The sequence below is a fragment of the Colletotrichum lupini genome, chromosome 6, assembly GCF_023278565.1.
Source record: "Colletotrichum lupini chromosome 6, complete sequence".
Classification (NCBI taxonomy): domain Eukaryota; kingdom Fungi; phylum Ascomycota; class Sordariomycetes; order Glomerellales; family Glomerellaceae; genus Colletotrichum; species Colletotrichum lupini.
The window spans coordinates 3,854,994-3,872,986 of record NC_064679.1 but is presented as its reverse complement, the minus strand read 5'-3'; the positions used below and the strand labels follow the sequence as shown (position 1 = coordinate 3,872,986).

Genomic DNA, 17,993 nt, shown 5'->3' with positions numbered 1-17,993 from the left:
CAGCTAATTGGATACAAACCTTGATCTAGACAACCCAGATCTAGTAACCCGGCGAAATCTCGAATCAAGTTTTTGCGTTAAATTCATTTCTCGTACATCATCTAATATATATTACGCAGCGTCCCCTGTGTCGGGTTTGGGTTTGGCGATAACACCATAGCGGTAGCACAATCACCCATTCAACCTGGTTGAGCAGGATCCCACCTTACCTCGTGTACTTCCTACCCGTTGAGAGAGTCCGTAAAGCTCTTCAGCCACGGCAAATCGATGGTGTCGACGTTTGGATCTTGGACCTTGGTATCCCAGACACTCTGCAAGAATTGTTAGCACCATTCACGTACGTCGTCTTCCACAAATTGAACGAACCCAGTCCAAGGTCATGGCCGTGTCCACTCCCGTCATAGGAATGGGGATGGACTCTGATGAACTCGCGGTGGGCATGAATCCCCACCGAGCAGGTCCATCTTGTTCCATCCATGCAGGTTCCACGGGTTGCTGAGGCATGTACCCAGGTATAACGGGATCTACGCGGGTTCATGGTTAGCAGAGGGGTACGTGAAGACTATGTCCATGGGGGCACCCACTGCATGCGAGTTGATAAGACGGGCGCAATCCCATGTCGGAACCAAGCACTCCGTCCGAGCTAACGGTCTCCGGAGTGCTCTCGTAATGGTCTCCAGTCGACAAGCTAAGCATACGAGACAAGATCTTGAAAGCCCTAACGGCTTCACTGGAATCTTTCCGGTTGGACTTCCAAATATCTCTAGACGCCTGAAGAATGGAAAGGAGAGGCTCCTTGTCAATGTGTATCCCAGTCGTGTTGCGGCCTTCGGGGCGTAGAAGGTGAGACAACTCCAGGCAGAGCATCATATCTGCAAGGAGAAAGTCGTGAGTGCTCAGGCTTGAGACGAACCAGCGCTCGCGTGATAGACGACCTCCAGGTTTATACTCTTCGTTGACGTTGAACTGAATTTCCAAAATTTTGGTAGCCGCATTGATGCAGGCGAATCTGGAGTGCGCGAATCGGATATCCTTGCGTCCAAGCGTGAAGTACCGTCGGTGGAGGACGATGCGGGCTTTCAGGTACATGAGCTCTATCCAGAGTCGCTGCATGATCAAATCGACAGTGTCTTCGACGGAGAGAGTGAATGATCGATCTCGCAAAACGGGAGGGATTTCTTCATGGGCCCTTTCCAGCCGCTCATCCAGCCGCAGGACTTCTCCGTAGTCGGGACTGCTGCGACTTGCCATGCGCGAGACAATATCGCTAAAGACCACCACAAGTCTGGATTTCACAATCGTGTACATCACTGGCGTCCGCTCGACCTCGGTCATCGGACGCTCAGGGGGTAGCTTGACTGTAGCCTCGTCGAAATCCCTATCGTGGAGGTTGCGAGGTAGACCTGCTTACATTAGATTTCAGAAACCACATAGGGAAGAAAAATCAAACCTGTGTCGAAGTATTGAGACTGCACGTTAGAGGGAAGTCCGAATTGGAAGGCTATGAGCACGTCGATTTCGATTACAATTGTCCAGAGGCGCTTGCGCATCTCGCCTTCAAAGACTGACATGCCCTTGAAATGGCTTGGGTCTCTATGCATTCCTGAATGCATTGCCAAGCGAACGATGATGGACATGAGGATTGCCTATTTTGCGTCAGTTCTGCGGGGATTCGTCCTTTGAGCGGAGACCTTCATGGCATACCGTGCTCTGCTGTGCATCGGCTAGTCGGAGATACTCTGATCCAAAGTACAGCATCATCGTTTCGACCTTGTACTTCCCAGGGGTCGTGTAGTTGTCTAGGGCTAGACACCGCGCACAGTGACTGCGGAAAATGTCGGCAACGTAAGTTGCAGGCCCCAAGTCGCCAGGGACTGCTTCGTCTGCCCTCAGACAGAAGAAGGCAGCATGGTTGATCATGGCGAATAAGAGTGCAAGCCAAGTTAAGGAGAATCGACTTTGGTCTTCCCAAAATTCATGAAACTAGAATACGTGAGCGTCTACGCAATAGTTGAGTGTGATCGGTCAACCCTTACCTCTTTCCAGAAAGTAGGCACATGGAACATACCTACGCGGAAGATGCCGAGTCAGTAAAATACGTATACAGTCGAACTCGGAAGACATACACCAAGCAGGTTCTTTTCCCTCAAAAAATCGTTCAATCAACCTAGTCGTGATATTCCTTGGCGGCAGCAGTGCCATGAGAGTAGTCATGTTGGCCGTTGGGAATGCCCCTGAAAGAAGAAACGGCACGGTAGGTTTCGAGGCAGCACTGCTGGCGGGTATGTCTTCAGGCTCTTCGGCGTCACATACTACATATTTCTTGGTTTTGAAATGCGTAGTGAGCCTGGTGATCTTGGGAGAAATCAGTACAATCATGGCTTAGCTCCTCAATGCTTTTCTAAACTCACGTCGTCGAGAATAGCTTCCCAGTTGGCAGCATCCACATACCGCACCCTGTCCACCATCGGGCCCGCAGTCGTCGGCTCCGTGATTCCCATCAGGCTGGGGGTTTCAGTCCCGCTGGAAGATTGTTTGGCGCTGACGCTAGACGCGCTAGATTCCGAGATCGGGTTTCGAGACATCTCGACCTCTCGACTCCGCATTTGGCCCAGCTCCTCGGTCAGACGGTGCAGCTTGGCTTGCAAAGCCGCCATTTCGGCAGACTGCGGTGTCTGATGGCGGAGGGCGGCATGTTCAGAGCTCGCACTAGGCCCTCCTCTGATCAGATATGGCACGATCACGCAGGAGCTCGCAAGGCCCCGCTTCTCGCACTGATCGCAAGGATCTCCGCGGTTGCACTTGCGCCTGAGAAACACGCGAGGCTGTCAGATGCAGTCCAAGGCTGTTCAGGCCGCCCATGGGCAAACTCACTTCTTCTCGCGACATATGGTGCAAGAGTACCTGACACGGCTGCGCTTCTTGGAACCCTCGTAATCGGTCGGGTCAGCGCCCATCGCCTCGGTAGCCATTGGAGGGTATCCGTAAATTGGATCCTTTCGGCATCCGAGCTTGGTGTAGCTGACTCGTTTTCCTGTGGCTTACGACTGCGAAAGTGGAATTCGGCATCAAATCTTCCAAAAACCAAACTCGGCTGGGCGTAAGGCGGAAAAAGTCGACTGGTTCATTGACGAAAGTGATCCTTTGATCAATCACGTTTCCAGGCGATTGCCGCCAACGACGACTCCCCAATGGACGTGCACGCTGGGGTCCTGTCATGTTAACGTAAGCAGGCCTGGCCATACGGCGTTCGCTGTCAGGCTCGATGGAGACGATGCAAAGGCCCAGAAGCAACTAACATTTAATTAGCGACAAATCCATCTGCCATGCATAATGGATACAAACACAAGCCCTGGTCTGTCGACGATTTGCCAAATCATGGCGAAAGAGGCCACAATAGGCCTTGGCAAAATTGCCGTTCCATCCTCCAGATCGCAAGCACAACTTGAGGCTTGCTATTCCTCAAATTTTCGAGGAGCAAACAACGTCGCTAAAGCCACCTTGAAAATTGGAAATGGCAGACAGAAACCTAGGTACTGCACATCATGTCGAAACAAGCTGGTTCTGGTCGATATCGAGTTTATGGAACCAAGTCAAGGTCGCCAGAATATCTGGATCGTGGAGGGGGGGCGGATGGTCTTTATATAACGATGTCCCGGGTGAACTCGAGGGTCACACGTCTATTTAAACTGTGTATCCCATTCCCTCGGGACCGGAACATTTCCAGAAAAAGGTGAACCGTCTGACGGCATGCACGTCTGGTGTAACCACGTTGGCGTATACGCGAGCGTGTTGACTGGTCAAGGGGCGAAATCCGGAGTTAAAAGGCCGGAGTTGTGGTTTCTGGCACAAGATGATGGCAGATTAAGCCGGTCGGCCAGCTCGACAAGGGTCCTTGGCATGCAAGCAGTGGCATTCTCATACTGTTGGAGCTAACTTCCAACAACATCAGTCTGTGACCACGCACTGCTAATTGGATGGTTTGGATGGACTGACCCGCCTGTTGGCTGGTTTGTCGAATATGTGAGCCTTGATGCTGCAAGGGAGGACATGGATTCTTTGAAACATATGGAGAAAATTTTGCTTGGTATTTAACCTCGTTGGCGCACTGCGTTTGCTGTGATCCAATTGATATTCTCGTTCAAGAGCACGCCGCCACGGTGAGAGCGACTCAACTCGCTGTATGGCGCACGTACCACCCTCGGTGAAGGTGCCTGCCGGCCACCTGCCTAGCATTTCAAGCTTTCGTAGCTCTTTCCGCGGGGTAGGTACGGATACCTACGGAATATTATGTATTAGGCAGGAAGATCCGACTCTAACCCCACTTCCCTGCACAGCGAGGTACCCGCTTCTACGTGGATACTCAGTTTGATTCGTCCAATAAGACGCTGTCACTCAAAATGACGTACAGAGGAAGGAGGCAACCACCAACGCAATCCTCCGCCAAAAGTCACCGTTATCGTCGCATCGCGGGCACACCATTCTCAACTCAAAACCGACGACCGTGACGACTTCCACTCTGACTGCCGTTGTCTCCCATCTTCGCAAGCACGACGGGCAGCGAAGACCGTATATCGCACAAATGTCCGAGTCGCAGCGCTCCGCGTGGTCATCCCGCGCCGACCTTCTCCTACGCCCTGTCGAGCGTCCGGTGGGGTACCTGAAGCGTGCCAGCATCGCGGCCTGGTTTCCCATCCGCGGCATCTGGTACTTTTTGCGGAACAAGGAATTCTACCCGCTATTCCTTAGCCGCCTCCTACCACTATCCATCATATCATTTCTCGTTTACTTCATCCTCTTTACATTTGCCTTCCTCCCACAGTTTGCACTTCTGGCCATCTTCCACGGATGGGGCGCCTGGGTCAACGCGGTGGTCCTTGTGCTCGGAGAGGGTCTCGTGGTGATCCAGGGTCTCTTTGAGGGATTCTTCGTCGACGAGTGTCGAGTAGATGTCTTTGATGTGAGTTGAATCTGTCGTAATCTTTGATCTTTGGTGTTTTCTTCGGTTTTATGGTACTAATCGTTCTCCCAAGGCCACCCTGATCAAAGAGTCGCAAACAGACCTCGTGGCTCCCCACAGAATCCTCTTCCCCGATGCTCCCACCGCGGTCAAGATGCTCGGCAAGCCGACGACCCCTGCCGCCTTCACCCCATGGTCTATGATCCAGATCATCGAGCTGATAGTCTTCTTGCCCCTCAACTTTGTCCCGGTTGTTGGCACCCCTGCTTTCATCATCATCACGGGTACGAGACTGGGCAAGCTGGTGCACTACAGATGGTTTCACTTGCGAGGGTTGAGCAAGAAGGAAGCCAAGAACGAAATTCGGGCGAGGACGTGGGAATACGTATGGTTTGGCACGGTCGCCATGATTTTGGAGCTGATCCCTGTACTGTCTTTCTTCTTTTTGTTGACTACTTCGGCTGGGGCTGGACTCTGGGCGGCACGGATTGAAGATGAGAAGATGAAGCGAGCCGTGGACGCTCTCATCGGAGAGCCCCTACCGCCCCCGCCCCCCTACGAGGATGATCCGGTCTAGGAACATGGTTAGAAGGATTTGGAGCACCAGAATATATTTTGGGATCGATCGAGCAAGTAAGCAGGCCGGCAAGTGAATACGTTAATTCACTGATTAAGTCCTCGGATCTATTATTGTTCCGGCATGCCTCCATCACGCCAGACATGAGCACCATCATTAGCTCGTACACTCTTTCTTTTATGCCCTGGGAAGTAACTTCTTGAGCCCTTTCTGCTGGCATTTTGCAACCAACGTACCTTCCCTTGGCCCCAGCTTGCCGTGAAATGATGGCGTGATCATCTGCCACCCATGGTTCCCGTCTCGTGGCCTGACGTGGATGGTGCTCTCTCGCCCAAGTTGCTGTACCGCAAGATACCGCGTCGAAGGAAGGTAGGCAGCCGGACGGCCTCGGGCTCCTGCCTCCTACCCACCTAACCTCTTTCTTTTCTCCCTTCCAGAATGTCATGGCAACATGTCATACGGGTGACCGAGTACGTACTGGACTTCAAGGTACAATGCCTAGATCCCGGGAAGAACATCAGGAAGGAGCCAGCCCAGTGCCTCGGAACTGGGAGCACTTGAAGGTGCGCATACCAGAGCAAAGGTTGGGTCCACGAGGACTTATGCTGGGCTACATTTTCCCGTATACTCTTTGAATATATGATGGGAGAGCAAGTGGTTGTTTTGAGAGCACGTTTTGATGTTGACCGCATGGAACTGGGGCCTTCTCAGTGAAGCAAGACGAGTATTACTCTTCGCGATGCTACCGACACCTTCCTTCCTCTGTTGCAAAGTACATCGTACGTTGGGTTGCGTCATCGGCCACAGCTGGTTCCAGGACCTTAAAAGGAGGAAAGAGAGGACGATGACTTCCTTCCCACGATCCAGCTCTACAGAATTGTCTCCTGTTCTTCCCCGTCCTACTTAATCCCCCAAGGACCCCCCATTTCTGCTCTCTTCTTCCTCTCCTCTTCATCCTCTCTCTCATCTCTTTCGCCCCAATCCTTTTCCCTCTGCGTTGTCATTGTCTGTCTTGTTCGCGTCGTTCTTTGCGTATTCAATCCGATCAGCGTACCCTACGTATTCTACGTGTTCTTCCTACACCTAGATCCGGCACCTCCGATTGCCTAAGATGCGGGCTTCCCTCTTTGCCATGGCGGCCATGGTGTAAGTCTTTTCTTTCTCTCCAGTCCCATTCGAGTTTGAAGCTGACAATACTTCTCAGTGCTGGCACTTATGCCCAGCCAACATGTCCCGCGGCGGCGACCACCACGGTCTTCATCACGGTTGACTCCAACAACGACCCTGGTCCCTCGATTGTCGTTCAGACTGTCACTGCAACCGTTCCGTTCTCTGCCCCTTCTCCTTGGTCTCCTGCCCAAACTGGTTCCCCCGGTCTTCCGGCCACTCTCACTGTCACCATTGACAGCTACGATCCCCCTCCTGGAGGATCTCAGTTCACCGGGCCCAAACCTTGGGAGTCTTCCCCTGCTACAGGCGCTCCTGTCACTATTGTCACTGCCACTGTCTACTCCCCGGGTTCTGGCGACCCCAATGGTGGTTCCCCTGGTTCTCCTGGTTCTCCCGTATCCCCTGGTAACTCCGGCCCCGGTGGTCAAGGAACGACAACTATTACGCTTCCTGGCCCTCCTGGCTTTCCTTGGAACCCTTCTCAATCTGCCACTACCGACTGCCCGTTTGCTACTGGTGACCCCAATGGCTCTGGCAGCAACACCGCGGGTGTCACTGTGATCACCACGACGCTGTACAGGACAGGCACCAATCCAGGTCAAGCTACACCCGCCGCGGACTCGGTTGTTGCAACCTTCACAGTCACCTTCCCACAGCCTGCCGGAACTGGGTCGGTTCCTGGCTCTGCTGTAACGGACGGTGCTGTCGATCCTGCGTCTGGCGAGCTGTTCACTTACACCCTGACTGCACCGGCTGCCACTGGACCTGCCGTCACCAACACTCCTTCTGGCCCCGACAACGACAATGGGGGCTCTATCACAGACTTCACTACCACCCTCTACCGGACTCGTCCTGACTCTGGTCAAGGAACGCCTGTCGTCGACACACTTGTCACCTGCTTCACTGTCACTTTCCCTTCTGCAATCGGCACTGGACCAGTCACTGGAGTCCCTGTAGCTTCAACTCCCGCTCCTGGAAGCCCTGGCAGCGGCGGCTCTGTTGGTACCACGACTCGCTACGTTCCCACCATGGTTCCTGGTCCAGATGGTTCCTTGAGCTACTCCATCCAAACCGTTGTATCGACTTACACAGTTCCCACTCCCGGTTCTCCCTCAACAGGAGGCTCAGGTGTCACAACTGTCTATGTTCCTGCTAGCCCAGCTGGCGCCACCACTGTGATTGTCCCTGCCAATCCCGCGGGCGGTTCAGCCGGAGGACCTTCCACTGTTGTCACCACAACTCTGTACGCTTCTCAGCCAGCCATTGGCAATGGAAACCAACCTACTGATTCTTCGGACCCGGGCAACATTGTCGTGTTCACCTTGACAGTTCCTCAGTCTCCTGCCGGGGGTGCCTCAACTTACACCACGATTCTTCCAAGCATCCCGGGAGATGATGGTTCTGCTGGCCCCAGCTCTGTCTCTGTTTCCACTGCTACGATTGTCCTGACGTTGCCAACGCCTTCTACAACCCCCGGAGATACCACTCCTCCTACAATCCCCGGCAGCTACGGTGACCCTGTAATCCCTGGTGCATCTGGAAATCCTTCGACTGGTGTTCCCGGCTCAGGCACTCCTGGCTCCGGCACTCCTGGCTCCGGCACTCCTGGCTCCGGCACTCCTGGCTCTGGCACTCCTGGCTCCGGCACTCCTGGCTCTGGTGTTCCTGGCTCCGGCACTCCTGGCTCCGGTGCTCCTGGCTCTGGTGCTCCTGGCTCTGGTGCTCCTGGCATTCCAGTCACAATCATAGTTCCCGCAGGTGGTGTTAGCCCTACGGACACCAACGGTCTTCCTGGTGGTGGGATCCCCATTACACTCACGATTCCCGCAGGCGGTGTTTTTCCGACAGATACGAATGGCCTTCCCGGCGGCTACACTGATCCGGCTGAGACTGGCGTTCCCCCCTTTGGCGGTCTGCCTGGACCACAGATCACTGTCACTGTTGCTCAAGGAGCTCCTAATGGAGGCGTCCCAACCACTGTTGCTGGCGCGCCAACTTCAGTCATTGGTAGCTACTCTGTCCCTGTCGACCCTGCAACTGCTGCTGTCGGCTCTCAGAACTCGCCTACTGTCATCACTCTCTGGCCGGCGCCATCGACGGTTGACAATGCGCTTCCTGGCGCTGCAACCTCGACTTCATGCACCAGCTCCGAGTCCACCACGTCCACGACTGTGCTCACCACCAGTTTCATCAACGTCGTCGCCGATGAGACCACCACGTACACGTTCCCTTACGAGTCTCTCGTCACAAAGGTCGATACAATTGTCGCATCTGCCTCGGACGTAGCTGTCACTGGCGGCGCTGTCACTGGTGGCGTTGTCACTGGCGGTGCTACTGGCTCTCCCGTTGTCTCTACCATCATTGGCGTTTCCACCATTCTTGGAGTCTCTACCATTGCTGGTGTCTCCACGGTCGGTGGCCCTGCCGTGACCGCATCCACAGCCGAAGCCCCTGCTGTTACCGTCTCTCCTACCGTCACTCCTTCAGTGTCTACTTGGCAGAGTGTCGTCGTTCAGAGCTCTGTGGTCCAAGTTTTCACCACTGGAGTCTTCACCTCTCTTGTTCAGCCTGGCGGGGTTCAGAGGCGTTATGTCAACACAACTGCAACATCCAGCACACCCACACTGACACCTGTTGCGACACCCATCTGTACCGGCACCACAGAGGTTGGCAATCAGGTTCTCGATGTAAGTCACTCCGCTACCGCTATCTCAAAATCTCACTCACTTGCTGATTCTGACCCGCGCAGTTTGATGACGTCTCGTCTGGCCCGCTTTTCAACTCTTACCACCGGTTCTGGTTCTCCAAGGGTTTCCTTGTTGGTCCTCCCCCGCTGATGCCCTTCCTGCCCTCCTCTGGTGGTCGTCTCGTGGAGTTTGTGCCCCCAATTCTGTCAAACACCTCTTCAGATGACGTCTCCGGCGACACTGCGCAGATCGGCATGGGAAAGCTGGCGTCTTCTCCTTGCTTCCAATTTGACTTCTTCGGCATGAACCTAGGTTGCCACTCCGACTCTGCGGTTCCCAACCAGCTTTGTGTCTTCACTTTCACTGGATACAGATGGGATGCGACCAACGCCACCGAGACAGAAGCTGTCAGCCAGAAAGCTTGGGTCAACGCTTGCGACCAGTCTTCCGGCTGCCCACTTACGCCTTTCTCAGCTGTCGATTTCACCGATCTCAGCTCCATCCTGATCACTCTGCAAGTCGATGGTAAGCCTCAGGTTTGGTGGTCTGATGACATCCGCGTCGGCTGGAGCAAGAATGATTGCGCGACCGCCAATTGCCGACAGCAATTCCAGCCAGAGAACATCCAGCTCCACGCAGGCCCTTTCTTCTACTGGACCAGCTCAGGCCTGAGGGTTCTGTCTTCGTCTAGAATCAACCGGGGTTGAGTTTATAGGAACACATGATGATCACAAGAATGATTGCAACAATGGTGGATTGAGAACTGTTGTGTTGCCACACGATTTGATCCGAATTTCTTGGGCGGCTCATTGCGAGTCGGGATGTGTGCTGAGATGACCATGGGAGAAAGGACCACCTACACCTATGTATGCTATTGCTAGTATTCTACATGAATGATTTTTGGAGGTCTCAACCATTGTTACAGTCTCATCTCGCTTTTCTTGTATTGGCTAATATGCAGTGAAGACTGCCTACATGCTACAACGTGTGAACTTGGAGTGGTGATGTGCAACGTGACGGAGCACTTGCAACGCCATTCCCGTAATTGATAGGGCGACGTCACTATAGGTTCTCACAAACGACAAAGTCTAAGGATGTCTTGAGGCTGTGCTTAGAGGCAAGTAAGGCAGCGATTGAATATGTATTCATAGAAGATGAGGACTAAGAATGCACAACAGATCCGGAAACTAAAGTGTAGGCTGACGGACAACACAGCAAGATCACCAGTGTGCCAGTCTATGGTAAGAAGGACCGTCATCACGGGCGTCCATCGAGCAAGACAATCAGCAAGTGAAAGCCTTTACACAGGACACTTTTTTCCATGAATTTACTTTACTTCAGAATCCCATTGTTCCGATGCCGCGCGCAAGTGCGTCAATCTCCACCGCATGCCTCACGCCTTCCGCCGAAGAGTGATTCCGGCCGCCGACCGGAGCGTTGCACTCCGGGCACACCGTCTGCTGCATCGCCATACCACACTCTCCAATGGTGAAGGGGTGTCCGTTGCGGCATGTGTACCAGTGCCCTGTTCCCAAGAACTCCTTGCTCATGGCTGCGTAGACGGCTCGCATTTCGTCATTGGAAACTTCGCTGTAGAAGACTCCGTCGTGGAGCATGCGCCTCGCGGTCTCGACTTCGGAGGCCATCGTGGCTGCGGACGGATTTGCTTTGATGATCTTCTCAGCTTCTAAAAGGTGGTCCTCACCGAGCTTGATCATACTTTCTTTCGTGGGTGAGTTTTCTGCTTTAGGTGCCTCTGGTGCGTCAGTCGTCGGCTTAGCATCGTCAGGCGGTGCAAAGTAACAAAACATGGCTAGGCAGATGTGGCCTTCGACTTCCAGCCGGGAATAATTTCTCATTCGTGCAGTCTCAATCAGTTGCTTGCAGTCCTTGATGTATGGCATGGGATCAATGCTGGCGGACTCGGCACCGCCGCTGTCGTTGTCGGTCATGTTGCGGCATAAACTGATATAGTCAGAGACCAGAAGAAGATCACACCGTAGCGAGAGCGTCATGGCGTCCAGGACTCCACCCATTTGGATCGCCGACTCGTCAAATGAGTAGTCGCTGGTTTGCCGCCGCTTGTTTACATGCCAGACCAAGTGTGCCACGCGCTGATACGGCTGCTCTTCTTTCCTTACTGACCGGAGAAAATTGGCGATCTGATTTCGGAGCGTCTTGAGTACCGCGTGCCTGGTATTTCCCGTGAGCTTGAAGAGATGGGTCATTTGTTGCTGCCGAGATCCTCTGAGAGCAAATACCGACTGGGGCATGGGAAACCCCAACTGCGTGGTAGGAAAGCTGAATTTATTCTTCTCCATCTTCTGCAGGTTGTCTTGTGCAGCGAAAAACGCGTCTGTCAACTTCTGCTTGACGCTGTGGGCCCAGCTGATGAACTTCCTCGTCGACTCATCAAGAAGACCACGTCGAACGATTCTCCCATATCTGGATATGTTTCTTAGGGACCCTCGGCAGTCGGGGCACACTTTAATGTCAGTCACCGAGAATGGGTGGGACCCCGATTTGACGGCCGTCGGCACTCCTTCGGGCGAGACATCGTAAAGATCCCGGAGACCCATCTGTCCGTCCATGGTCGTGTAAGTGTAGAAGTGGCCACAGTCTGGGAAGATGCAGGGCTCCTCGTCCAGGTCCACTGAAACGTAGTCATCCATGAGGATGAGATCGACCACCCTGTTCTTGATGTCATCCGCGGCACATGTCTGGCAATACTTCTCGGCTGGACAACGTTCACCGCAGACAGAGGGGCCTTGGCACTGTCAATACGTTCTCACTTGACAAGAAGAAAAATAACTTACATTGATGTCCGCACTTCAATACCTCGGTACACCGCTTGGTGCAGGGAATCCAATCGCAAGGAGCGGCGCAACTGTCATCGCAAGTCAGCAAACAGTGAAAAGTTCCATGATCACAACGTGACATGTACGCACGGCATAGTGCACTTTGAGTGTGGGCACGAGGATGGACACGCCTCCTCTGCGCATGGCGCGCAAGGCTCGTGGCATTTCTTGCCACACTTTGAGTGCGCGCATTGGTTTTGGCATGGAGATGGACACGGAGGGCAAACCTCATCGCTATGGCAAGCTGCTCGACAAGAGTGGCTGCAGGATGTGTAGGATCTACCACAGGTCTGTCGACAAGCTTTGTGATCCTCCTCGACCACCTTACCATCTTTTCTAACGCGACATGCCGAGCATAGCGACTTACATGCGTGACCGCAAGGCCGCCGAAAGCCACACTCGCTCCTGCAAGGATAGCTGTCCCTGGTAACGTTTACATGGCAGGACACCTTGACAGCGTGAGCACATCCCGGCACTACTTTGTCGACTTGCACGACACACTGGATTAAAGACGGGTCTTGAGCTTTCCAGCAAGCGACCGTGTCAAGAGTGTGACCGCAAGGAAGCTTCAGGCCGACGCCGCGCAGCACCTCTGTGCAAAGCTTGTCGCAAGGCTCTCCGCAGCGTCGGCGGCATGGGTGGTCGCAATTCACCTGCGGCCTGGCACAGTCCTCGAGACATTTGATGGCGTTGTGGAGGTGGTCGGAGTGGCAAGGGCCAGTACAGGCGTGGCCGCATGCGAGCCGACGGTCACACCGGAGTTTGCACCCACCATCCGGAGAAAATCGAAGGAAATCTTCGGGCTGTGACACAAAGCTCTTGTTCTGAAGGTGTCGCGGGCATTGTAGTTCCAGCCTGTTGCCGAAGTTGCCACCGTTCTGAAGGATTTCCGTGACTTGCGCCCACATCGGGACATGGCTCGAGGTATGTGAATTGCCAATGATGTACATGCCGTGCTTAGCCCGAGACAGCAGAACATTGATGCGATTGGAAGTACTGAGGAATCCACACCTGTTGTCGTTGTTGCTGCGGACAAGTGAGATAATGACAACGTTGGCCTCCTCGCCTTGAAAATTGTCGACCGTTGCGGCTCGAACACCGCTCAGAGCATTTGTTTTCGCGGCTTGTCCCACGTTCGTGAAGCTGCCTTGGGCAGCAGAAGCAGGTTCCATCTCAGCAAGATCGTCCATATCCCGGTCGTTGATGACGATCTGCATGACGGAGCTGAGCTTCTGTCGTAGCTTGTTCAGTTGTCCTAGATAAGGTGTCAAGACGGCAATTTCCCCAGATTTGTATACACCCTGCCTTAACAGATGGGATACAAGCGCCGAGACAAGCTCAATCTCAAAATTGTTGGAGTATGACGTCTCAACAGAGTCCTGATCAGACTTTCCCCCCGATTCTGGGCTTTCGTGGTGAAGCCAGAACAGCCTCCGAGCCAGGCCTGGGATCTCGGGGTAGTCTTGCACGTTTTCAGAGTCTGACAAAGATGGGTACAATGTTGATCGTACTAGTTCCGCTATCGATGGGTGCATCCGACGTTGCGTATCGAGGACACTGAACGGGATGCTCGGTACGTTTGGAGGTGGTTGGACAAGTCTCTCGAAGAGCGATACATCTAGGGAGTATTTGACGCCAGCCGGGTTTGCCCGTTGGAGTGTCCAGTCTTGTATCTGAGGGCGTAGCTGAAGATGGTCCCCGATCAGAATGGCGTGCTCAACAGTCGGCAAGAGCGCGGTCAAAAGATGGGCTTCCAAAACTTCGCCCGCTTCCTCGCACACAAGAACCTTGCCGTGCACCCGTCGAAGAAGGTCAAGATTGGTGGCGAGACCGGTGGTTGTAACACCAATGATGTTCGCTTCTTGAAGACAACGCAGATCAATGGAGCTCCTGATTTTGTTGTTGTTCTCTTTGTGTTCCTGGTAAACCTTGTGCATGTTCGACAGCGAATCAATCTCTCCTCTCAACACTTCATCAAGCCATTCTTGGTAGAGCAGGATACGTTCCTGATGGTAGAGGTCGGCTAGCTTCAATTGGCGCAAGCGCCGAAGTGGGCGCGTCGTATTGGTAGGCGCGCCGCCAGCGAGCCACTTCTTGAATACGTTGCCGCGTGAGTAGTCTACAGTCTGCCATCTCCCTTTTTCATCATCAAATTTCGGCAAGGTTGGCCCCATCAGCTCTTCGTGTTGGGCAGGATAGTGTTGGGCAAGGTGAAGACGAATCTTTTCGTTGTCTCTGCTGAAGATGAAATCCGAAAGCGTACCGCGAATCTGTTCTGTGTCGCCGTCCACAGTCTCGACAGATTTGTAAAGAGCCCGACTTTCGGCAGCCGTGCGGGTCATGTCTCGAGCCACCGCTCTCAAATTTACAGGAGCCAACCTGTCGGACTTTGATCGGGAGCCAATGCGAATAATATTCTGGACACCACCATCCAAAAGATGCTCCAACAACTGGTCCAAAGCATGGTTGGTGTAGCAAACGCACATGATGGGCCCCAGCTTTGCCTTCGATTTGTTGGCAAGCAAGACTTTGATGAGCGCTTCTCCGGTATAGCTCTTCCCTGTACCCGGGGGACCTTGAATCAGGGCGAAGGATCTTCTGAGTGAATTGAGAATGGCCTCGGATTGAGTCCTATCAAGACTGGAGTGCCTGCTTAGACGCGATGGATTGATCGCATCGCCGGGAGTGTATGAAAGTTCCCTGCCATCAGTCGACAGGCAGCTGAGATTGAAAGAGAAATCAGGTCGCCTGGAGTAGAGTGGGGGAGGATTATCCGCTGTTCGACTCCCAGCACGAAGCGTTAGGAGGTCTTGGAAAGGGAGATCCAGGGTCTTTGACATGTTTTGCAATGCCTTCAACGGAGGGGTGAAAGAAGCCAGTAGGATAGACGGGAATTCGAGAAGACGACGATGCTGGCGGACGATCTGCATGGTCTTGAACCACCTGAGAGATCTCTTGATTTCGTCGATTCCTGTGTCGACGAGATGTAGATGTACGTATGCGTGGTTTTCATCGTCTAGCAGACTGTAGCGCGGTGCATCGCTCTTATCCTCCCCTTGGTTGTTTCCTTGACCCTGCTGGGTCTCATCTTTGGGAGTTCTGATGGTCGACTTTGAGACCTGGAAGAAGAAAATACCACCCACTTCATCAACAATACAAACAAGAGCTCCATCCATGAGTTTCTTTCCTGCCCACCAAGTGCCGCGTTGCAATTTGTCTAAACCTCTTGTCGGTCGGGGTTGGTCAATCTGGATAATGAACTCAAGACCTGACCATCTGTCGAAGGTCATGTCAACAGCAAAGGCGTTGTCGTAGGCAACAACTCGTGTCCGAATATCTCGCACCTTGACATTTGACTCCACGGTTGTGCGAATGGCGCTTCGTAAATCATGGAGTGTGTCCTCGCGCAACAGGCGGAAATGCCGATCTAGCAAACCTCGCAGGCCTTGCAAGTGGTGTTGTGCGGGGTTGGCGACCGGCAAGTATTCATCTCGAGAAGACATGATTTCTTGGTGGGTAGGCATGAGCTTGATATCCGAAATATCCTGGTGGTCATTGTCGTGGCGCTTGCGGCGTTTGGAAAGTTTTCCAGGCAAATCCTGGCTGAGAGTGAATTCGGCCACGGCACCAGAAGAAGCCGAGATATGGACAGCGTCGACCAGAGTTTGGCCGATACCCAGGCGACGGTAAACATAGTCGAGATGCCTTGTTGCTTGCAGGGTATGGAAGTCGCTATCTTTGTTGCCGAAAACATCTAATCGCAGCTTGATTCCTTCGACAATGGGGTGAAAGAGGGCATTGACAATATTCAAGGTGCTGGTGTTGATAACCTTGGCCAAGACGCCGCACGATAGAGCAAGTGCTTCCATGGCAGAAACAGGCGTGTCTTCGAAAGGCAACTCGTACCAATGATCAACGACATCGAAGACAAAGTTAAAGAGGGTTTTCAGGCGTGTGGCGTCAACTCCCAAGAGCAATCGATAGAGCACAGCCGTTTCCTGTTCGAGAACCACCGAGTCTACGACAGTCGGGTGGAGCAAGACTCGGAACAGGGGCGAAATACGCGATTCCCAGAGAAGAGCTTTGGCCTCGGGCGTTCTAGCTGAAGCGGCTCCCTCAATGACATCTCTGACGAGCGGCAGCCGACCATCAGCGGCCATCTCCTTGACGACCTCTTGCGCCAGGCTCACATCTTGTTCCACCAGACTGATAGCAGTACGGAAGAAGTTCGACGTAGTATCGTCCCAGAGAAGCGACACCTGTCTCGGCTGAGGTCGAAGTCGTTTCCACTGGAACAACCGCTCACGCTCCGGGTTACGGGCTCGGCTCGGGGCATTGGCGATCCGGCCATCAAGTCGTCCGACATTCGCTGGTGAGTCGTCGGGTGACGGATTGCTAATTCGCCACTGACCTTGTTCTCCACGGCCGGGCTCGTTGCCTGTATCATGAGAGAATCTGCACCTTGGGCCATAGCCACAGGTTCCAGTCCTCAGGTAATAGGAGCATGGGCCGTTTGTAGACGAAGCCGGTCCCGGGCGATTCCTAGCGCACGATGGACGTTAGCTTCGAGACGACGAGTAATAGATCGAGGCGATTGCCATGACTCACCTGCCATTTTTCCACATCTTTAGGCGCTTGGTAGAGTGATTACCGTCGAGATATTTGGCTATGATTGGTGTCGAGCATTCGCTCCAGAGTGTCCAAGGGCTGAAGTGATCCAGAAAGACAGGTCGGCAGAAGGGGCATTATCGGGTGCGAGAGAAGCCTCGTTTTTATGAGGGACCGACTCTAGGACATGGTTCAGCTAGCTTCTGCGTAGTCTCATTCATCAATTAGACAAAGCCGTGGATGGCATTTCCAGCAGAAGGAAGGACCATGCAGCAGTTTCAAGAAGGCTCTCTGCGTAAGGGCCCAGGCACCAACCGAACAGAGGCTAGAAAATTGATTGGCCATGTCGGACGTATGATGCTGGGGGTTTCGTGGTTCTTGTCCGTCGCAGGGCTTACGAGTCGTCGTTGGACAAGCTTTGCATCGCGTGTTGATAGGAGAGTGGTGATGGTGTTGTGGGCACCCTGCAGCGAAGAAGCGGGAGGCCGTCAACGCCAAAGTATGCGGCTGCTCCCGCGACGAATAGGAGAGCGATGCGGGCTGGGGTCCCAAGACAACCGTCAAAGGTAAACGGCATGCCAAGGAGAAGTCAGCCCAACGGCCTCTTGATTGGCCTCGTCTGCCTGGCAGATGCTGGGGCTGAGGTGGTCGGGAAATCGGCCTCCAGGTGACCGGAATGACGGGATGTGGAATGAAAAAGTTGAAAAATACTGTGACGGAACCTTTCGGTGGATTGAGTGAAAGTCTCGCGATACAAGTCGGGCTTGTAGTCGTTCAAGGTAAGGTGAGGTGAGGTGAGGTGAGGTGAGGTTGGAGTTGCACCGGCGTGCCGGGCGGGGCGTGACAAATGCTTACCACCGCGAGTGCTTTCCAAATTCAACGACAGCCAGGTACCCTAGAAGACCACCTGCCGTGTTTGGTTCCACCTGAACCACGATTATGTCAACAGAGTCTCCAGTGCAAAAAATAAGGTCAACATTCAGATCAGACAAGCTTGAACACGCACCAGATACCACGATTGGCTTGCATTATCCCTCAGGGCGAGTGCAGGGCTCGGGGCACAAAGTGGCAGGATGTCCCACGTCAGTCCAATGCTTGAGGTTTTTGCATGTGCAAACAGCAAACAACATTTG

General features: G+C 53.5%; 4 protein-coding genes across 4 annotated transcripts; 2 read left to right on the top strand and 2 right to left on the bottom strand.

The window, feature by feature from the left end:
- Window positions 1-221: 221 nt before the first annotated feature.
- On the bottom strand, window positions 222-3,219 carry CLUP02_12649 (fungal specific transcription factor domain-containing protein; the record flags this gene model as incomplete). Its single annotated transcript, XM_049291613.1, has 10 exons — window positions 222-311; window positions 367-524; window positions 585-1,403; window positions 1,451-1,646; window positions 1,705-1,983; window positions 2,037-2,068; window positions 2,127-2,355; window positions 2,412-2,808; window positions 2,875-3,021; window positions 3,086-3,219. The coding sequence occupies 10 exons, from the start codon at window positions 3,217-3,219 to the stop codon at window positions 222-224; spliced, it is 2,481 nt and encodes an 826-aa protein (XP_049148759.1).
- A 964-nt stretch (window positions 3,220-4,183) lies between these two features.
- CLUP02_12648 (uncharacterized protein) lies at window positions 4,184-5,537 on the top strand (the record flags this gene model as incomplete). Its single annotated transcript, XM_049291612.1, has 4 exons — window positions 4,184-4,264; window positions 4,338-4,355; window positions 4,412-4,960; window positions 5,034-5,537. The coding sequence occupies 4 exons, from the start codon at window positions 4,184-4,186 to the stop codon at window positions 5,535-5,537; spliced, it is 1,152 nt and encodes a 383-aa protein (XP_049148758.1).
- Window positions 5,538-6,648: 1,111 nt separating this feature from the next.
- On the top strand, window positions 6,649-10,101 carry CLUP02_12647 (uncharacterized protein; the record flags this gene model as incomplete). Its single annotated transcript, XM_049291611.1, has 3 exons — window positions 6,649-6,683; window positions 6,742-9,394; window positions 9,457-10,101. The coding sequence occupies 3 exons, from the start codon at window positions 6,649-6,651 to the stop codon at window positions 10,099-10,101; spliced, it is 3,333 nt and encodes a 1,110-aa protein (XP_049148757.1).
- Window positions 10,102-10,731: 630 nt separating this feature from the next.
- Window positions 10,732-16,877, bottom strand: CLUP02_12646 (uncharacterized protein; the record flags this gene model as incomplete). Its single annotated transcript, XM_049291610.1, has 4 exons — window positions 10,732-12,131; window positions 12,211-12,281; window positions 12,754-16,794; window positions 16,861-16,877. 4 exons carry the CDS (start codon window positions 16,875-16,877, stop codon window positions 10,732-10,734), a joined length of 5,529 nt encoding a protein of 1,842 aa, XP_049148756.1.
- Between the last annotated feature and the right edge of the window lie 1,116 nt (window positions 16,878-17,993).